General features: G+C 45.6%; 2 protein-coding genes across 2 annotated transcripts; both read left to right on the top strand.

Moving 5' to 3' along the window:
• The first annotated feature begins 6,721 nt into the window (after positions 1–6,721).
• On the top strand, positions 6,722–8,590 carry LOC136189075 (uncharacterized). Its single transcript, XM_065976918.1, has one exon. The coding sequence runs from the start codon at positions 6,722–6,724 to the stop codon at positions 8,588–8,590; it is 1,869 nt and encodes a 622-aa protein (XP_065832990.1).
• A 1,220-nt stretch (positions 8,591–9,810) lies between these two features.
• LOC136189074 (uncharacterized) lies at positions 9,811–10,593 on the top strand. Its single transcript, XM_065976917.1, has 3 exons — positions 9,811–10,347; positions 10,401–10,472; positions 10,570–10,593. The coding sequence occupies exons 1-3, from the start codon at positions 9,811–9,813 to the stop codon at positions 10,591–10,593; spliced, it is 633 nt and encodes a 210-aa protein (XP_065832989.1).
• Positions 10,594–17,281: the final 6,688 nt, after the last annotated feature.

Here is a 17,281-nt window from a genome sequence, read left to right as displayed (position 1 = left end):
GAGATTCCACAGTTGGCACATTTGACCGGAGCTGTCGATCCATCAGTAGTTGTGATGGTGACCAACCGTGAGACAACGGTGTGGCGCGGTATGATAAGAGAACCAGGTACGGATGCTCCGCCTTCTTAAGCATCTCCTTCACCGTTTTAACCATTCTCTAGAGCTGCTTCCCCGTTGCTCTGGGATAATGGGGGCTGCTGATGATGTGTTGGAAATCGTACGCCTTTGCGAACTCGGCGAATAAATCCGACGTGAACTGTGGACCATTGTCCGAGAGAGCGATGGCCGGGATTCCGTGGCGAGCGAACATCGATTTTAGGTGACATATAACCGCTGAAGACGTAGTATTCTCCAGTTTAGCGACTTCCGGGTATCGAGAGAGGTAGTCGACGACCAGAAAATATTGGCTTCCTTTATATTCGAATAAGTCCATTCCAATAGTGTGGAAGGGGTGTGGAAGACTGTCGGTCGGAATCATTGGTTCCAATGGATTGGGTCTCTCCTTTCTGCAGATGACACACTGCTCAACCATTCGTTTCATGTCGTCGGAAAGACCTGGCCACCAAATAGACTCTAGCGCGCGAGCTCTGCATTTCGTGGTGACCGGCGTGTATTCTTTCGAGCATATCGCTTCGAAGCGCTGGCGGGATAATGAGGCGTGATCCGCGTAGAAGTAGATTCTGCTGCCGTTCAGCTCCGCCACAATTGGAAGATATTTCTTTATTTCGTCGTCGAGCGTATCTTTTGCTGGCCATTCATTCTTGGTAAATGACACGATACGTAGGCAGGTGTTGTCAGCCGTTTGAGCTGCCTTGATCTCGGCTAATTTCGTTGACGACGCCGGAAGAAATCCTAAGAATGTCGATGCATACACCTCAGACTCTACGCATATCTCCTCCACTGCTGGGTCAGAAATAGGAAGCGGCGCGCGAGAGAGGGTCTAATATAGACGAAGTCAATGACAATAGCGAAAGAGCCGAGAACGAAAGCGAATACGAGAGCGACGACGACGACGAAGATATTTTATACAAATTGACGCCAAAAGGCGAGCTCGAATTTCAGGTCTTGTCGTTGTTAGGAGCAAGCGTCTTCGGACTGCGCGCGGAAAGCGGCAGCTGCCCGGGAGGAGGTGGGAGTGGCGGGCCCGAAGACAATCTTGACGACGATAGTGATGACCACGGCGATGACGGAAACGACAGGACCTACCAAGCAGATGGCGAAAAAAACGACGGAGTCGAAAGTGAAGATGTCGACGAGGAAGAGAGCGACGACGACGAAGACAAGGAAGAGGGCGATATCCCTCTTCGTCAACGTCGTAGGCAATCTCGTAAACGTCGCGCTACGGCTTCTCAACAGGGCGAAGCTTGTCGCCGTCAACGTCGTCAGAAGACAGTTCCCGACTTGTGACGGAACTGAAAAGTATTCTTCCTGATGATTACACAGAAACAGTGTTTGAAGCCAGCGCGACTGTTCCGACGTTTGACGAGTGCACCGAGCCAATTGGAATAACTTCGGCTTTGACGGGCAAAGAAACGCCGGTCTGGTTTTTTCGCCTTTTCCTTGACGATGTTGTGATGAATCACGTTGTGATGAATCACATTGTCATCGAAACAAAACGGCACGGCAAAAAAACGGTAACACGTTCTTTCACAGTAATTCAGGTATAATTTCTTTCCTAGAATCCATCTTTTTCGACGTCAAACGAAATCCTCGTTGTTTTTGGTATGATGATTGCTTTTGGCATAAAATCCGCCCCATTCCTAGAAGACAATTGGTCTTATCACCCGCTTCTAAAATCTCCGCGCGCAACAAGAAACATGGGTTACAAGAGATTTCGTGTCCTGTTATCTATGGTGGCCCTGAAGGGTCACATATGGTAACATACATTTAACAACGTGCAACGTTGGCCGTGCAACGTTGCCTTTGCAATGTGGAACATTGCATGCCTTTGCAACGTGCAACGTGCAACTTTCAACGTCCAACGTGCGTCCTGAAACGAAAGTGTTTCAGAAAATATGAACGAATGGTTCACATTTGATAAGCTATCTGTCATCCGCAAGCGGGGTTGTGACGCTTTTTTTGCATTTTGCATTTTGCATGCCTTATGAAGTAGGTGTACAGTCATGCGCCAGATGTAAGAGTAAATATCTTTAGTTCGCGAATTGTAGAGCATAAATGTTCTTATAGCTGCCAAATGCAATACTTATCACACTAATTAATTAATTATGCTCTTAGCTGTCATTCGTTTATGGAATATTTATATATGAAATGTTATTCTTTGGTTTTTAACGATTTTAGTCGACCAATACACTACCTCGCCACACTCAGTAGGTTATTAGATAATTGCAATACGTGTACGGTGTGTGTGCCAAATTTCTTTTTTAGTGCTTCCGGAATTTTCTTTTCAATTTTGTTTACTCTATTGGAGTGAGGAAAAGATATACGCCTTCTGCAAGACGAAGGCGCTAATGTGTCAATTATGTGGTGAACGTTACCTTAGGTGATTTTTCAATCTTGCGAATCTGAAGAAAAATGCTTACAATACCAGACAGGCTTCTTTAGAGCACATTCGAGCACATATCGTACAAATGTTATCGAATGATGAAAAGTATGAAATGGCTGTGCCAGTGTATAAGATCAGCTAAGCTAACGCACGCCATTAATTAAAAAATTAACGGTTGCAGTAGTGCATCTTTACTGGCATGAAGAGCGGTGTTTAATATTTGCCATTGGAAGGTAATTATTAGCACGCTATACAAAGAGTCAGGCCCTAATGTTTTCGTTATTTATAAAAAAGTTTAGTACCGCAATTGTTATATTTTGAATTTGTTGTAACTAGCTTGTATTTTCTGATTTTACTACTGCATTTCACTGAAAGACTATTACCTCTATTGACGCGACGAAGCCATTCAATGAGATCTGTTCCCTTTTTGAAGTATACGGCTGCTGCTAGTTGGCCGCTTGCCTAAAAATACGCCCATGCATGCATATGCGTGCATGTCCTCGCTAAGTGGCTAAATCATCATAACGTTTTGATCTAATTTGTGGTTGATCTCATTTGCACGCCCAACAGTCCTCATTGGCCAGCCAGGAACTAGTTCCCCGGATTATTTCAAATCCAAACCGACCTAGTTCGTCTGTGCTGCCGCAATCATGATGGATAAAGCGCCTCGTTTTAAGGAAAACGGTTAACCTACGACTTTAAACTGGCAAGATAAAGCATCGCGACTTTCTTGCAGCTCCGGAGGACGGGGGTGGAAAACCGTGCAAAAGATTCCGCGATTCGAAAAGTCGGGTCCCGTTTTCAGGTTCTTCCCGGTTTAACTTGCGATTTCCTTGTGATCGCAACGCCTCATCTGCGCAGATACGACTCGGAGCAACAAGACAGTCATGCCGAATAGTAAGAACAGGACACGTTTTCGTAACCGCTCGCGCATACATAGCAAAAGATCATGGCCGTATAACACGTTGCAGGCAACGTGTCATACGGAGCGTTGCTTAATTCGTTGCATACGGTCTTGACACGCTACGTCACAACGAAAGCCCGCCCCTTATTAACCAATTACCTGTGCACGTGCAACGAGTAATAATCTGATTACCTGGGAGCGTGCCTCTGGAATCCACTGTAATCGGCCTCACGCGAGCAGATTAGCACAAAATATTATATTTATTTTTTTATTTTCTATAAATTACTATTTACAGTTGTAGCAACTAAATCCTAATTTCGACCTGATTCGTGCACTACAAAAACCTAATACTATCATGCATTGTGTAAAAAATTCTATAAAAATTCTTTAAAAAATTCGAGAAAAAACAGGGATGCCATGTACAAATTCTAATCTAACCTAAACTAAAAATTTACAGTAGACTTACTTGGTTAAGAAAATAAAAACGCTAAAAAGAGAAAAATTAGCCTTCCCCACCCTGCCCAGCTTACCGCCAAGTGCTCCACTCCTGACACGAAATATGACTGCTACAGCCTAAAGAAGAAGCAATTAGTATATTTTCTAACCCTCCCGTCCGGCGACCTTCGTTTTGGGTCCTTTCTCGCCCCTTCGGTGGCGCGGACTAACCAAAGATGCCTACAAAAGATGCGATTGAGAGACTTATCAGTTTTGAGAAGGGTCGTTCTCCTCACTTACGCACCCCGGCTAGCATGCGCGTTTTTTTCAGCGAAGGCGAACGCCGTCGCCGTAGAGAAGTCGATCTCTAAAAGGCTAGCTGACATCCTCGCGTAATCTATCGTCCGGCTTACTTCGACTGGGTCGATTCCCTGAACGGCACAGCAAAGAGAGATCGCAACGACCGTTTGGCCGTCGACCGTTGACTGTTTTGAATAGGGTGTGCGCGCCTGTCACCTGACTATGTAGAAGAGTGTTGCGCGTGCGAAATTCGAATATTTTATTGCTCGCGACGAAAAGCAGCTCTTATGTCATCGAGGCTGCTCTCGTGTGCTTCAACAAGCGCGGATACTGCATCTGCGCGGTTTTTCTCCTTTTCTTCGTTGCTCAAGGCAACATCGGCGTAGATCCCGGTGAATTTCGCGAGGGTTGCCTCGTAAAATGCCTAAAAATGATCTGGGATCTAGACAGACATCATCGAAATGCAACAATACATCGTTCCCTTTTCTACCCTGGAGTTCTGCGTGTGCACTTTCGTGTCCTTCCTGAAGTACGTCTCCACGACCTCTCTCATCCCGTCCTCGTTTGCTTTCTCCTTCTTGACCAGGTCAATGGCTCTGTCCCTCACTGCTTTGAAAAAGCGACATCTCCACGTACGGAACCAGGCCTTCACCTCCTTCATGGTCTCATCGCTGAGCTGTTGCTCGATGACGTGAATTGCTTCGCTTGGTGGATTTCTCATATACATGAACAGCTTTCTCATTTTCGTCTGCTGGGACTTCTACATTGCGACAGAGGTAAGTATTTACCACAGCTTGACTCTTCAGTTGTTTCATTTACCATGATTGTTCTTGTTGCCTGTTGTCCAGTTGCAGGGCGCCGAGGCTCGATTCGAGGCAGCGGTCCTTCGAAGTCGTCGACGAAGTGTCGGAAGCGGCCACTGAAATGCCTGTCGATGCAGGAAAGCACCGTATTTCCCACAGCTAACGCCAGGTTCTCCGGCCATTCTCTTTCAGGTGCGTTCAAGCTGTCGTGCTGAGATGAGCCTCGCTGCTCACAGGAACTGATCGCGTACTCGAGGTTTGATAGACTTTCAGCGTCAATTAGATCTTCTGGGTTTATCGTTTCCAGGTCGTGAGAAGATTGCTCCATGGTGATATGTTTACAACTAACATCCAGAGCTACTTGTAAGGTAAGCTGCAAGATGGATTCTCGCGCCTTCGTATTGGCATTTATCACATATTTTTATTGCGGCTTCTAATTTATACTCGTTCGATTTCGTACTCGTTCTTCAAATAAAAATTGTTTTTGTGGTTATGCTTAATCTCGTTGTCCGTGAGTTCGCAGAATTCCCTAGCACTTTGACGTTGCTCGTCATCGCTACTACTGTCTGCGTTCTGTTGTGCCGTTTCATAGCGACCAGCAGCTTCTACACCGACCCCAGATCCTGGTACCATTTCCCAGTTGCATTTATGGTACATCATCACAGTGCCACGTATGACACTAGGAGGCATTATTTCTTGGTGATCGGTTCTGTTCAAAAAGAACATGAACTGTGGCAGTTTTGTTTCCCTATCCTTTCCCTGCTCGCATTCATAGTACCATTGCAGTTTTAGCCATGGATAGATTAGGCCGTCACACCCTAGTACAAATTTATTCATTATTGATTAAACGTCTTGGGCAGCGGTGATTGCCTTTATGTGTGAATACGCTAAGAATTCGAGCTTCAGCCAAGTTTTTTCCTCTCTCATCCTCAGCCAGTTCTACGTAGTAGTTTCCATTGACTACGACTTCTGTTTCATGTGACCTAAATGTATGTGGAAATAGTTATTTATTTTCTGCTATAATCATTTGTACTTTTCGGTCATATTCTCTGGCAAAGACAACGACTGATAGTGGAAGAAATGACGGTTCTCTTTTTCTGGAAGATCGATCCAGTGATTTCCGTAATACAAACGGTAAGCCTTTAATATGTCCCTTTTTTCGGCGTCTCACACGTGTCTTTTTAGAGGTACTCTGTTTTCATATTGTGCCTTTCCCAGAACGTACCCCTTTTGAATTTCTTTAGCTGTCATTTTTCTTTTAGAAGGACGTCCTCTGTCTGATGCGAGGGATCGTCGCACAAAGTGAAGGTCAAGCAAGGTTTGGCACTTGTCGCCTAGGCGAAATAATTTTCCTTCTCCGCAGGGAAAAAAGATTTGCGTCTAGTGGACTTCCTTCAATCAGCGTGTCGAAGGCATCTTTCTCATAGACTACAGCTTTTCAAGATGTCATATCAGGTTTGCTGATGACACCTAAGCGATAGCGATGGTTACGCATTAACTAATTAAGTAAATATGTAATACTCAGATAAATTTAATTCGCTTACCTTTGTTGACTCTATCTAGTACCGTCCTAATACCAGTTGTTAGAGAATCCATAAGAACGACGTCTCTTTCGATGTTTTTGTAGTTTGTCCTCTTAACTGTTGTGCAAACGGCAAAGTCGACGTTCCCTTGCTCGGTCCTCCTCCCGAACCGTTACAAGCTCTTCTGACAACTAACACACCACAAGCCAAAGAATTCAGAAAAAAAATACGCACATACAATTCCTGCTTCGTTATGACGTCATTTCAAGCGCACACTTTAGTCGAGCCCGGATTCATGCCCACCTTTAAAGTTCAAGGGCAAATTTATCACAATATCGGACCTCTGACTCCTGCAGCTGAACAGCGACCCCAATTCGTTCAAGTATACTTCATAGACGATCGCGGACAACAAGCCGACGCCAGATTATCTTGGCAAATAGACCGAGAATCGCAGTTAAATAGACACACCACCCTTTGCCTACAAGACATGCTTCACAAGCACAACGAGCACGTGCGCATTTTTAAAACCGCCCTCGAACAGCGAACACCAGACATGCCCGACTATCGTGTCGTTATACGTGCAGACAGAGTTCCCCGAGGCCAACACCAAAGAACGTTCAATGCGCCATCTGGCAACGACGTCGCCGCCCTCTTACCCGAAGGTCAAGAAGGATATCGTGACATCGTCCTCTCCAATAGAGATAGTCGAATTAAACGCATTACCGAAATTCACAGATCTTACGATTCGTTACAGTATCCGCTTCTTTTTCCAAGAGGAGAAGATGGTTACACAATATTGTGCAGACAGAAGGATCCGAAAACGAATCAAATTACCGAGAAAAAAATGTCTATGCTGCAATTTTACGCATTTCGAATCATGCAGCGCGACGGCGACTTTAACATTCTTCTGCGCGCAGCCGAATTGTCCCACCAATTCATTGTCGACGTTTTTGCAAAAATCGAAACTGACAGACTGAACCTCCTTCGCACTAAGCAAGAACAATGTCGTGCTGCCTCCTACACGGCGCTAAGAGATGCAGTCGAAACTGATGGCGACGCGAGCAACGTTGGTCAATTGGTCGTTTTGCCTTCTTCATTCACCGGAGGACCACGATACATGCACGAAAAGTGCCAAGACGCAATGACGTACGTCAAGCATCACGGAGCTCCCGATTTATTCATAACCATGACCTGCAATCCAAATTGGCCGGAAATTACGAGCGAACTCCTTCCGGGACAAACACCAAATGATCGACACGATCTCATAGCAAGAGTTTTCCGCTTGAAAGTTGAAAGGTTCATGTACCTCGTGGACACGCAAAACATTTACGGCATCAAACGCTGCCACGTTTACACGATCGAGTGGCAGAAGCGCGGCCTACCTCACGTACACTGTCTCTCGTGGATGGTAGAAAAAATTCGTCCCGATCAAATAGACAGCATCATAAGCGCCGAACTTCCCGACCCCAACGAAGACCCAGCACTTTTCGCAACGATAACCAAGCACATGATCCACGGACCTTGCGGCCAACTCAATCGCAGATCTCCTTGCATGAAAGACGGCCAATGCACAAAACGCTATCCAAGACAGTTTTTGCGCGAGACCATCACATCTCTCAACGGTTATCCGCTGTACCGACGTCAATCTCCAGACGACGGTGGAGTAGAAACGACTATAGGCAGATTTCACGTTGACAACAGGTGGGTCGTTCCGTACAGTCCATTTCTATCGCGCACATTCGACTGCCACGTGAACGTCGAATACTGCAGGTCCATTTGCGCCCTAAAATACCTGATGGCCTACTTGAACAAGGGCAAAGACAAAGCTGTCGTCGGCTTGGCAAATCAGCATAGAAACGACGAAATCCTGCGGTACCAAATTGCGAGATACATTAGTACAAACGAAGGCGTCTGGCGCATGCTGCAGTTTCCCATTCACGACCACTTTCCAGCAGTCGAACAACTTCAAGTCCATCTGGAAAACGGACAGAGAACGCTGTTCACCGTTGAGAACGCCCCTGACCGTGCAGCAGAACCTCCTGCTACGACATTGACGGGTTTCTTCGAGCTCTGCTCTAATGACGATTTCGCCAAAACTTTGCTATACATCGACGTTCCGTAATACTACAGATGGGTCAACAAAAAGTGGCAGAGAAGAAAGCAAGGTCACATCGTGCCCGAAACTGACGGCATTAGAAAGTCAAAAACTTTAGGACGCATTTACACGGTTCATCCGAAAAACACCGAATGCTATCTTTTGCGACTTCTCCTGCTTCACGTTCGAGGACCGACGTCTTTCGCTGACCTGCGCACAGTAGACGATACCGTTTTTGATACGTACTCCGAAGCGTGCAGAGAACGCGGACTTTTGGCCGACGATCAGCATTGGCACCTCGCACTAACCGAAGCCACGGTCACCGATCGTCCTTATAAAATTCGCGACATGTTTGCCATCATGCTCCACATGTGCGAAATTTCTGATCCTCTTCGTCTATGGGAACAACACAAGGAAGCGATGGCCCAAGATTTCCTCCGAACGCTTCGCAGACGCGCAAACGACGACACACTTCCGTATACCGACGAAATTTTCAATCGAGCCCTACTATGCATCGAAAACAAGCTGCTTTCGTTTCCCGGAGGAAAGCCACTTAGCGATTACCATTTGCCCAGTCCTGATCGCTCTTCTGAACAAGACGACGACACTCTTCCAAGAGAAATTGCCGCTGAATACTCTTATAACACCGCGGAATTGCAAGAACGACTCACAGCGAACGAAGCGTCTCTCACGCAAGATCAAAGGCACATTTACGAAGAATTACTTGCCTACGTCGCTCGAGGTCCCGACGATAGAATTATTTTTCTCGATGCGCCAGGAGGAACAGGAAAAACCTATTTGCTCAATCTTTTCCTTGACAAAATACGATCGCAAGGCGACATAGCCCTTGCAGTCGCTTCTTCCGGAATTGCAGCAACACTTCTCACTGGCGGCAAAACAGCTCACTCCGTTTTCAAGCTACCCCTCGACATCAGTCGCTACGAACGTCCCACGTGCACCGTTCAAAAAAACACGGCAAGAGCGCGACTTCTTTGCTTGGCCAAAGTTGTCGTTTGGGACGAATGCACCATGGCAAACAAGAAAGCTGTGGAGGCACTAGATCGATCTTTGCGTGACATTCGAAACAACGACGCTCTTATGGGAGGTTTACCTCTGGTACTCGCAGGAGACTTCAGACAGACATTGCCCGTAATACCGAAAGAACAAAAGCTGACGAAATCGCCGCGTGTTTGAAGTACTCCCGCATCATATGGCCGAAAGTTCGAACACTGCGCTTAACCACAAATATGAGAGTCCACCTCTACGGAGACCGCGAGTCGGGATCTTACGCGCAGTTGCTCTTGCTAATCGGCAATGGAACGATCCCCACGGACCCTGAAGACGGTCTCATCAACGTTTCTTGCGGCACAGTAGTGCAATCTTCCGACGAGCTCATACAAGCCGTTTTTCCTCAACTTCACGAGCAATACAAAAACACAGCCTGGCTTGCCGAACGCGCCATTCTCGCTCCTCGAAATGACGCTGTTAATCAAATAAACGACACTATGCTTCAGCTTATACCAGAAAACGAGAAAGTATATCTGGCCGTCGATACGACAATGGAACCAGACGACGCTGTCTACTATCCTACAGAAGTTCTTAATTCGCTGAATCCCCCCGGTCTTCCTGCGTATACCTTGGCACTAAAGGTGGGTGCTCCGATTATGCTTCTGCGCAACATCGACGCCCCGAAACTGTGCAACGGAACGAAATTGACCGTTACCCGACTCTGCCCCAACGTCATAGAGGCGACAATATGCACAGGACAGTACGCTGGCGAGAGTGTATTTATTCCGCGCATCCCCTTAATTCCTTCTCATTCCACTATTCCGTTAAGAGACTGCAGTTTCCAGTAAGACTGTCCTTTGCAATGACGATAAACAAATCGCAGGGACAGACATTGAAGACGGTAGGTCTCAGTCTTCAGACCAAATGCTTTGCTCACGGCCAATTCTACGTAGCCTGCTCGCGTGTAAGTTCTCCTACGAATTTGTACGTCCTGACAGAATCTCCAAAAACAGCTAACGTAGTCTATCACGAAGTGCTTTAGCCCCACCTTCCCCCTTCCCTAACCGCAACTTTATCCTACGCCTCGAAAGAGGCCAACATTTTTGGGCCACGTGGCGTACGGACCTCCCCCTGGTGTGGCCTGGGTAACGCCGACACGTACGCCAGTAGGTAAGTAAGTAATAAATTTAAAACCACACCCGGGCGAAGCCGGGTAGTCAGCTAGTCACGAGCTAATTGGCAACATTCTCCAACGACCAATGAAGCCCGGCGAGCCCCAAGCGCGCGCGCGCGCGCGCGCGCGCCCTTTCGATCAGACGTTAACGACGGTTAAACCGTAGCTTTAACCTGCCATTAACCTGACCAAAATTATCAACCTAAAGTAAGAGGCCCCTTCTAAACACGATGATCCGAAAGGGAATCGGCAGCGAAACCAGGTATAAAAACGCGCTCTGGAACCAATCACGTCAAATACGCGATGGAAACTGCGCGATTTACTCAAAACGAGCATGCAGGTTTCCTCCCCCGGGCACCCCAATCTCCCCCGCGCGACGCTCACGATCCCTCACGCACACGCAGAACCTCCCCGCGAAACGCCGAAACTCGAAAAAACCGCAGCGAAAACGGACAAACAATACGGTGGCCCTGGAGTGCCATTATCTTGTCAAGAACAACTTGACATTAAACTGTAAACAAGAGAGGCATTGGCATCTTGACATTGAACAAGATGGGGTTGGGTATCTTGACATTGAACAAGGTAGACTTGGCAACAAGGTAGACTTGGCATCTTTACATTGAACAAGGTAGACTTGGCATCTTTACATTGAACGAGATGGACTTAGGCATCTTTATATTCGACGAGATAGGGTTGGGCATCTTTGGATTCCACTTCAAATTGAACGATGCCCGATGCGTTTTCGAAAATTTTTTCTTTTATTGTAAGCAACTCGTTGTCAACTGAGAACTCTCAAATCGTGCTAAATAATCATAAAAGCGCTTCGAACACCGCGCAAAACGATTAATCGCTATTGCAGTCCAAACAACTTCGACGTCGGCGAGTGGAAAAACTTCTTCAATCATCAATCCCTCAATCGTCCTCAACGTCATGGTCCTCGTCACACGGCATGTCAGAGGCAATGACTTCGGACATTGCCTCTGCAGTTAGCCGATTGGCGCTGTTTATTGAAAAGCATGGACTGCAGACCTCCATGCACCACTGAGGCAAGTCTCGAAGTGGAGGCCCCAGTGGGCGCCTGCCTCCGCAGCCCATAACTCTTCCCATGATTTCCGCGTCCTTCATGCCACCGTAGATGGGCTTCCGCTGCACCATCTCTACGATAATGACCCCGACAGCCCACATATCGGCCAAGGCGGTTTTGGCGATTGTGGCGTCATACATTTCAGGGGCCATGTACGGCCATGTTCCCCTCTGCCCGACGCACGTTCGTAGCGTTTGTTTGGCGATCATCGACATGCCCATGTCGCAAAGTTTCGCATCACCCGACGTTCCATCGATCTAGACAATCACTTCACAAAATGCTGAGCCAAGAAAAACAACAGTCTTACAAGAATGTTCGACGGCTTGACATCGAAATGAATGATCTTCATTCCATGCATGTAGGCAAGTCCCACGCACATTTGTTGAGCAATAGATTTCTTCTTTGACTGCGGGAACGTCTACAAAGCAAGAACATGTATTATGACATGAGAAAAACATCAAACATACCTTGGAATGGTCGAACACCAATTTTCCCAACGATGAGCCAAGAACAAGTTCCGTGATGAGAATAATACCGTCAGCGTGATCGACGTAGCCAAAAAATTGGACAATATTTGGATGGTTAAGCACACTAAAAGAAAGTCATATTTTTCTAATAAAAAATCTAGGATATTTACTTACGCTAAGATTTCAGCTTCCTTTATGGCATCTACTGAATTTGACTGAATCGAGACTACTTTTGCCGCAACCGTAGCCTTTTTATATGTTGCTTTATAAACGGCTCCAAAGGCGCCCTGGCCAATGGGATTTTTATCCAACGTAACGTCATTTCTGTCTGTAAAAAAAATTAGGAACCAAAGACAATAACGAATTACTTACCAATTTTGAGTGCAATGCTCATGGTTGGCGAATCATGACTCTCGCCGCTGATTGACGATGACCGTTTCATCCGCAAAGACACTTCGCTGTCAATCTGAACAACGACGTCGTCCCTCTCTTCGTCATCACTTTCACGAACGTTCAACCCTCTCTTCCTCGAGTCGCCAGCCTTGGGCAGGACTACCCCAAAATGTCATAATAAGTAGCTATAGCCTCAATAACAAAAGTGATGTACTTGATTTCCCTCGGTTAGATTTGGCTTTGCCTATTGACGATGTAACTGGCATGCCGTCACTTACACCTTCCCCAGGAGCGTCGACGACCATAGCGTCCATAACGTCTATTTCCAACCGTAAATACAAATTCAGGATATCGTGTTTTATGAGTTAAACCTTTGGGTGGAGTAGCATATATCAGGGGAATTTTCTTCGGATTGTGTAGTTTGAAAACTCCCAGACTGAATGGTTCTGATTTTTCTGTAATTGGATTTATAATTTTTTGAGATAGACGATTGTTCTTCCTCTGCACGACGTGGAAAAGCAAAACATCTACAGAGTACAAAGAGACGAAAAATACGATATGAACTCGACCGCAAATTTGCCATACATGAAAAATAGGAGTCCACTCCTCCTTGTCTAGCAATCTCGGCAAAGAAAACGGTCCAAGCCTTTTTCTGAACATCCTCATACGTCGCTGAGGCGGGCATGTGAAATGTGTGGATAAGGACGTCATCGATTGCTCCTTCCATGACAGCGAGATCTAGCGTTCCTTTCTTATTTTTGCCCAGTCGTCTAGGAATCAACCGCACTTCTATCATCTATAAGCAAGAAATTATTTATGACACACCATAAAACCCTAATATAAAACTGACTTTTGACGAATCGTCCAAAGACCTCGCCTCATTTTCCCGTCTCTTTGAGGAAGCCGTGATGCCTTTCCTCAAAGGTCTTGAATGCGCGACTCCTCCTCCTCCTCCGCGACGTTTAGACTTCTTCTCCTCGGCGTACAATCGGTGAATCCGTTCTAGCTCCATTGCCTCAGATACTACAAAAAGTCGTAATAATCGTCAGCTTGAAATGTAAGCAAAATGATTTCAGCACGCGTACTATCATTTTCTTCTTTCTGCTGGGCAGATTCGATGCCAGTCACCTTCCCGTCGGCCAGGCTGATAATGAGCTGTTGCTCTGTCGTTTTTCGGCCAGCCGTTTATTCGAACGTCGCTGGAAAACTTGCTAGAACATGAAAACCCTTGCGTAATGCTGTCGTAACTGGGCGTAGGTGAGTGTACTACTATTTGAAACGTTGATGAGGTCGTGAGACGGGCAAGAAATGAAGAAGGTCGTAGCGAACGCGTGAAAAGAAAAGCCCGTATATCCTCGAAACAAAAACATTGCACGCATGCGCATGATTCCTTTCACACATAAGCCTGTCAAGGCATTATTTATGTTTCACAATTCGTTCGATGCAACACTGCATTATACTACGTATGACGCAAAGTCAAAAGCTACTTCGATTGCCGTGTTGATGTCCAGGGTGCACATGTCATCTAAGTTCAGTTGTCGTCGTCGAAGGAATCGGTCAGCCAGACGCCTCAAAGTTTGTGGAACATCAACAGCTTCCGTTACGCCTCCAAGGAGTGTTCCACCATACGTAAGAACGCGTTGGACAATAGGCTTTTTGCAGTCTGTAGATCCTAGTAGTCATGCATAAATGTGAATATGTGACGAATAGGTGACGATTAAGCAGAAGCTTACCATAAAATTCCGGAATTAAATAGAGATCGTTTGGACAAGCTCCCCTCTGTGATCTGTGATTTCTTTGATGACGTAGCCGATGGCCATTCCACCTCCGAGCAAAATCATTTAAATCACGTTGCAACAGCGGGGTCAACATGAGACGGATGGCATCGCTGTAAACAAATAGCCTTTAGTTGGTTATAGACCGTTGCTAACAGTACTATTTTCACCGCATGAGATTATTTCCAAAGTGAAGGCCATTTTGCGTGCACATCTCCTGAGATAAATAGTTGAAATTTTGAAATAGGTGACATTGTGTATCCTACGTCAAATTTCGTTCTCCACCAGTGCGTCAGTTCACGCTTCATAACAGACCATAGCGCTTCGATCCTCTGGTTATATACAGATTTCCCGTATTGGTAACTTCTTCGTCCGGCAAAGGCGTCTGGTCCATTGTGCCGTTGCATCATGTGAATAGTGGCCATCATTCCATTTTCTGTTCCGCAGTCAGATCGAATGATGGAGGGACAATCTGTGATGAAGTGGTACTGTTGTCAACGAAAAGACGTTCACATTGATAACGTGACATACATTGCAATGTTTCCACAGACGTTATGTATTGATTTAGCACATAGCGTGGATTATGATTGCTGTTTACCACTTTCAGCCAAATGATTCGTCGCGAGTACCTGAAAGCATGAATTGTACAGATGATAAATCACAAAGCTGTAGCTGTCGTCTGCATAATGCAACGTATCCGTTTATGCATCCATGAATCTGAAAACCGTAATGCGTTAGTTTGTCGTACCCGTCGACGTGCCAGATGAAGTTCGGTCCCTTTCACATTGACGACATTAATCACTTATGTCCATTACCTCTCACGTAAGTTACCTTGCTGCGGTATTGCCGACGCCTAAATCGATGTACACGTCGGGCGTCAACTCCATGGGGATCAAGAACTCTCATGATCTTTCGTACGACGTCTCTAAATGAAGCAGTGTCAGTTAGCGTATGATAATTCATTTTATTGCCGTACTCTTACTGACCTTGGAACTCTGCCACCACAAGTCAATTTCAGCAACGTCCACATCTGTCTGTAACCTATGTCGCACTTTGCCGTTCTAAGAGCTGACTTTAAAAGAGAAAAAACAAAAATATTTACTCCACAAATAAATAATATGAGGGAAAGGAAATACGTACTCGTATTGCATTGACTATGCTCCCGAAAGGCGCTAATTCATGCTTGCGCTTATAAAGATGCATCGTATTCAGATGTCTTTTCAGTGTTCTAAGATCAACATGAACGTAAGGGAATGCATATATTTTGAAGGAATTGCGGAGAAGAGCATAGCGAAGACGTACCTGATGCGATAACCGTGAAAACGAGTTAAATAGTACAGAATGACATCATATCTCTTTCCCGCACGAAAGTATTTCGCTATTAGCCGAGCGAGAGCCTGGGTTAGCTACCGAAAGCATGTCAGCGCAACAGGGCGTGTTCTGATCGAAAATACCATGTCGAATGAAAATGAATTAGCCTAGTATGACCAGAAAGACGCAAATGTAGACGAAAGCAGCCTCGCAAACTCGCACACCTACAGCTCACAATCTCTTACTCGCGCGCGCTAAGATATGGAACGCGGTAAACGTGGCATCATTACATCCTACATCTATGATTGCATAGTACTGCTTTTCTGTGTAAATTGTTAGACAATGTTCGACGCTTACGCCAGGAATCAACGATTAAGCCTTGTGGAAAAGGATTATCATAGTGTTACGTCTGCGACGGCAAAATACAATATACTGTACGTTATGAAGCAGAAAATCCTCTAAGGAGCCGTGCAAATATGCGTAGGTACATGCGTGTACGCCCTACTATGCTTCCTCTAAAGGCGTAACAGTCGCAGGATACGGCAGGCTCAGTACAATTAAAGAAAGGAAAAGCCGAATTAACAAATAAAGAAACGAAAGAACGAACAAACGAAAAAACCAACAAACAAACAACTATTTATGAAGCGATAGGGCTACGCAGAAACGAAAAGCACTTACAAAACTTTTTGAAGCAGTCAAAGTTTTAAGCTGTAGCGTTGAAGTGCTGGTGCTGGCAGGAACATTTCCGCTAAACAACGTGTTCTTTTCTGCTTCAAAAACTTGATCGGGCGAAGGCAGTTAATCTCTAGTCTAAAACTTGAGTAAGTGACAATATAAGGTGCTTTTGAAGCCTGCCAACAAAATCCCTGCCAATTTTCTCATAAAAAATGTCCAATTTAAGTTTGCTGCATGCACGACTAACCTTGTCTAGTTTGCCCAAACTGTTGTTGTTGTTGTTGTTGTTGTTGTAACCCTAACCCTAACCCTACCCGCTAACCCCAACCTCATCTCGTTCAATGTAAAGATGCCCAACCCCATCTTGTTCAATGTAAAGATGCCAAGTCTACCTTGTTCAATGTAAAGATGCCAAGTCTACCTTGTTCAATATAAAGATGCCAAGTCTACCTTGTTCAATGTCAAGATGCCAAGTCTACCTTGTTCAATGTAAAGATGCCAAGTCTACCTTGTTCAATGTCAAGATGCCAAGTCTACCTTGTTCAATGTCAAGATGCCAAGTCTACCTTGTTCAATGTAAAGATGCCAAGTCTACCTTGTTCAATGTCAAGATACCCAACCCCATCTTGTTCAATGTCAAGATGCCTAAACCCCATCTAGTTCAATGTCAAGATGCCTAAACCCCATCTTGTTCAATGTCAAGATGCCTAAACCCCATCTTGTTCAATGTCAAGATGCCAATGCCTCTCTTGTTTACAGTTTAATGTCAAGTTGTTCTTGACAAGATAATGGCACTCCAGGGCCACCGTAAACAACGAGATAACACCCTCA

This window comes from Oscarella lobularis, chromosome 7, assembly GCF_947507565.1.
Source record: "Oscarella lobularis chromosome 7, ooOscLobu1.1, whole genome shotgun sequence".
Classification (NCBI taxonomy): domain Eukaryota; kingdom Metazoa; phylum Porifera; class Homoscleromorpha; order Homosclerophorida; family Oscarellidae; genus Oscarella; species Oscarella lobularis.
Note: the sequence above shows the minus strand (reverse complement) of the source record. Positions and strands in the feature narration are given on the sequence as shown.

Coding starts and splice junctions, on each gene's coding strand:
- LOC136189075 (XM_065976918.1), top strand. CDS start 6,722: ATGACGTCATTTCAAGCGCACACTTTAGTCGAGCCCGGATTCATGCCC.
- LOC136189074 (XM_065976917.1), top strand. CDS start 9,811: ATGAGAGTCCACCTCTACGGAGACCGCGAGTCGGGATCTTACGCGCAG. Junction 10,348..10,400: donor GACAGTACGCTGGCGAGAGT/GTATTTATTCCG, acceptor TATTCCGTTAAG/AGACTGCAGTTTCCAGTAAG. Junction 10,473..10,569: donor AGGGACAGACATTGAAGACG/GTAGGTCTCAGT, acceptor ACGTCCTGACAG/AATCTCCAAAAACAGCTAAC.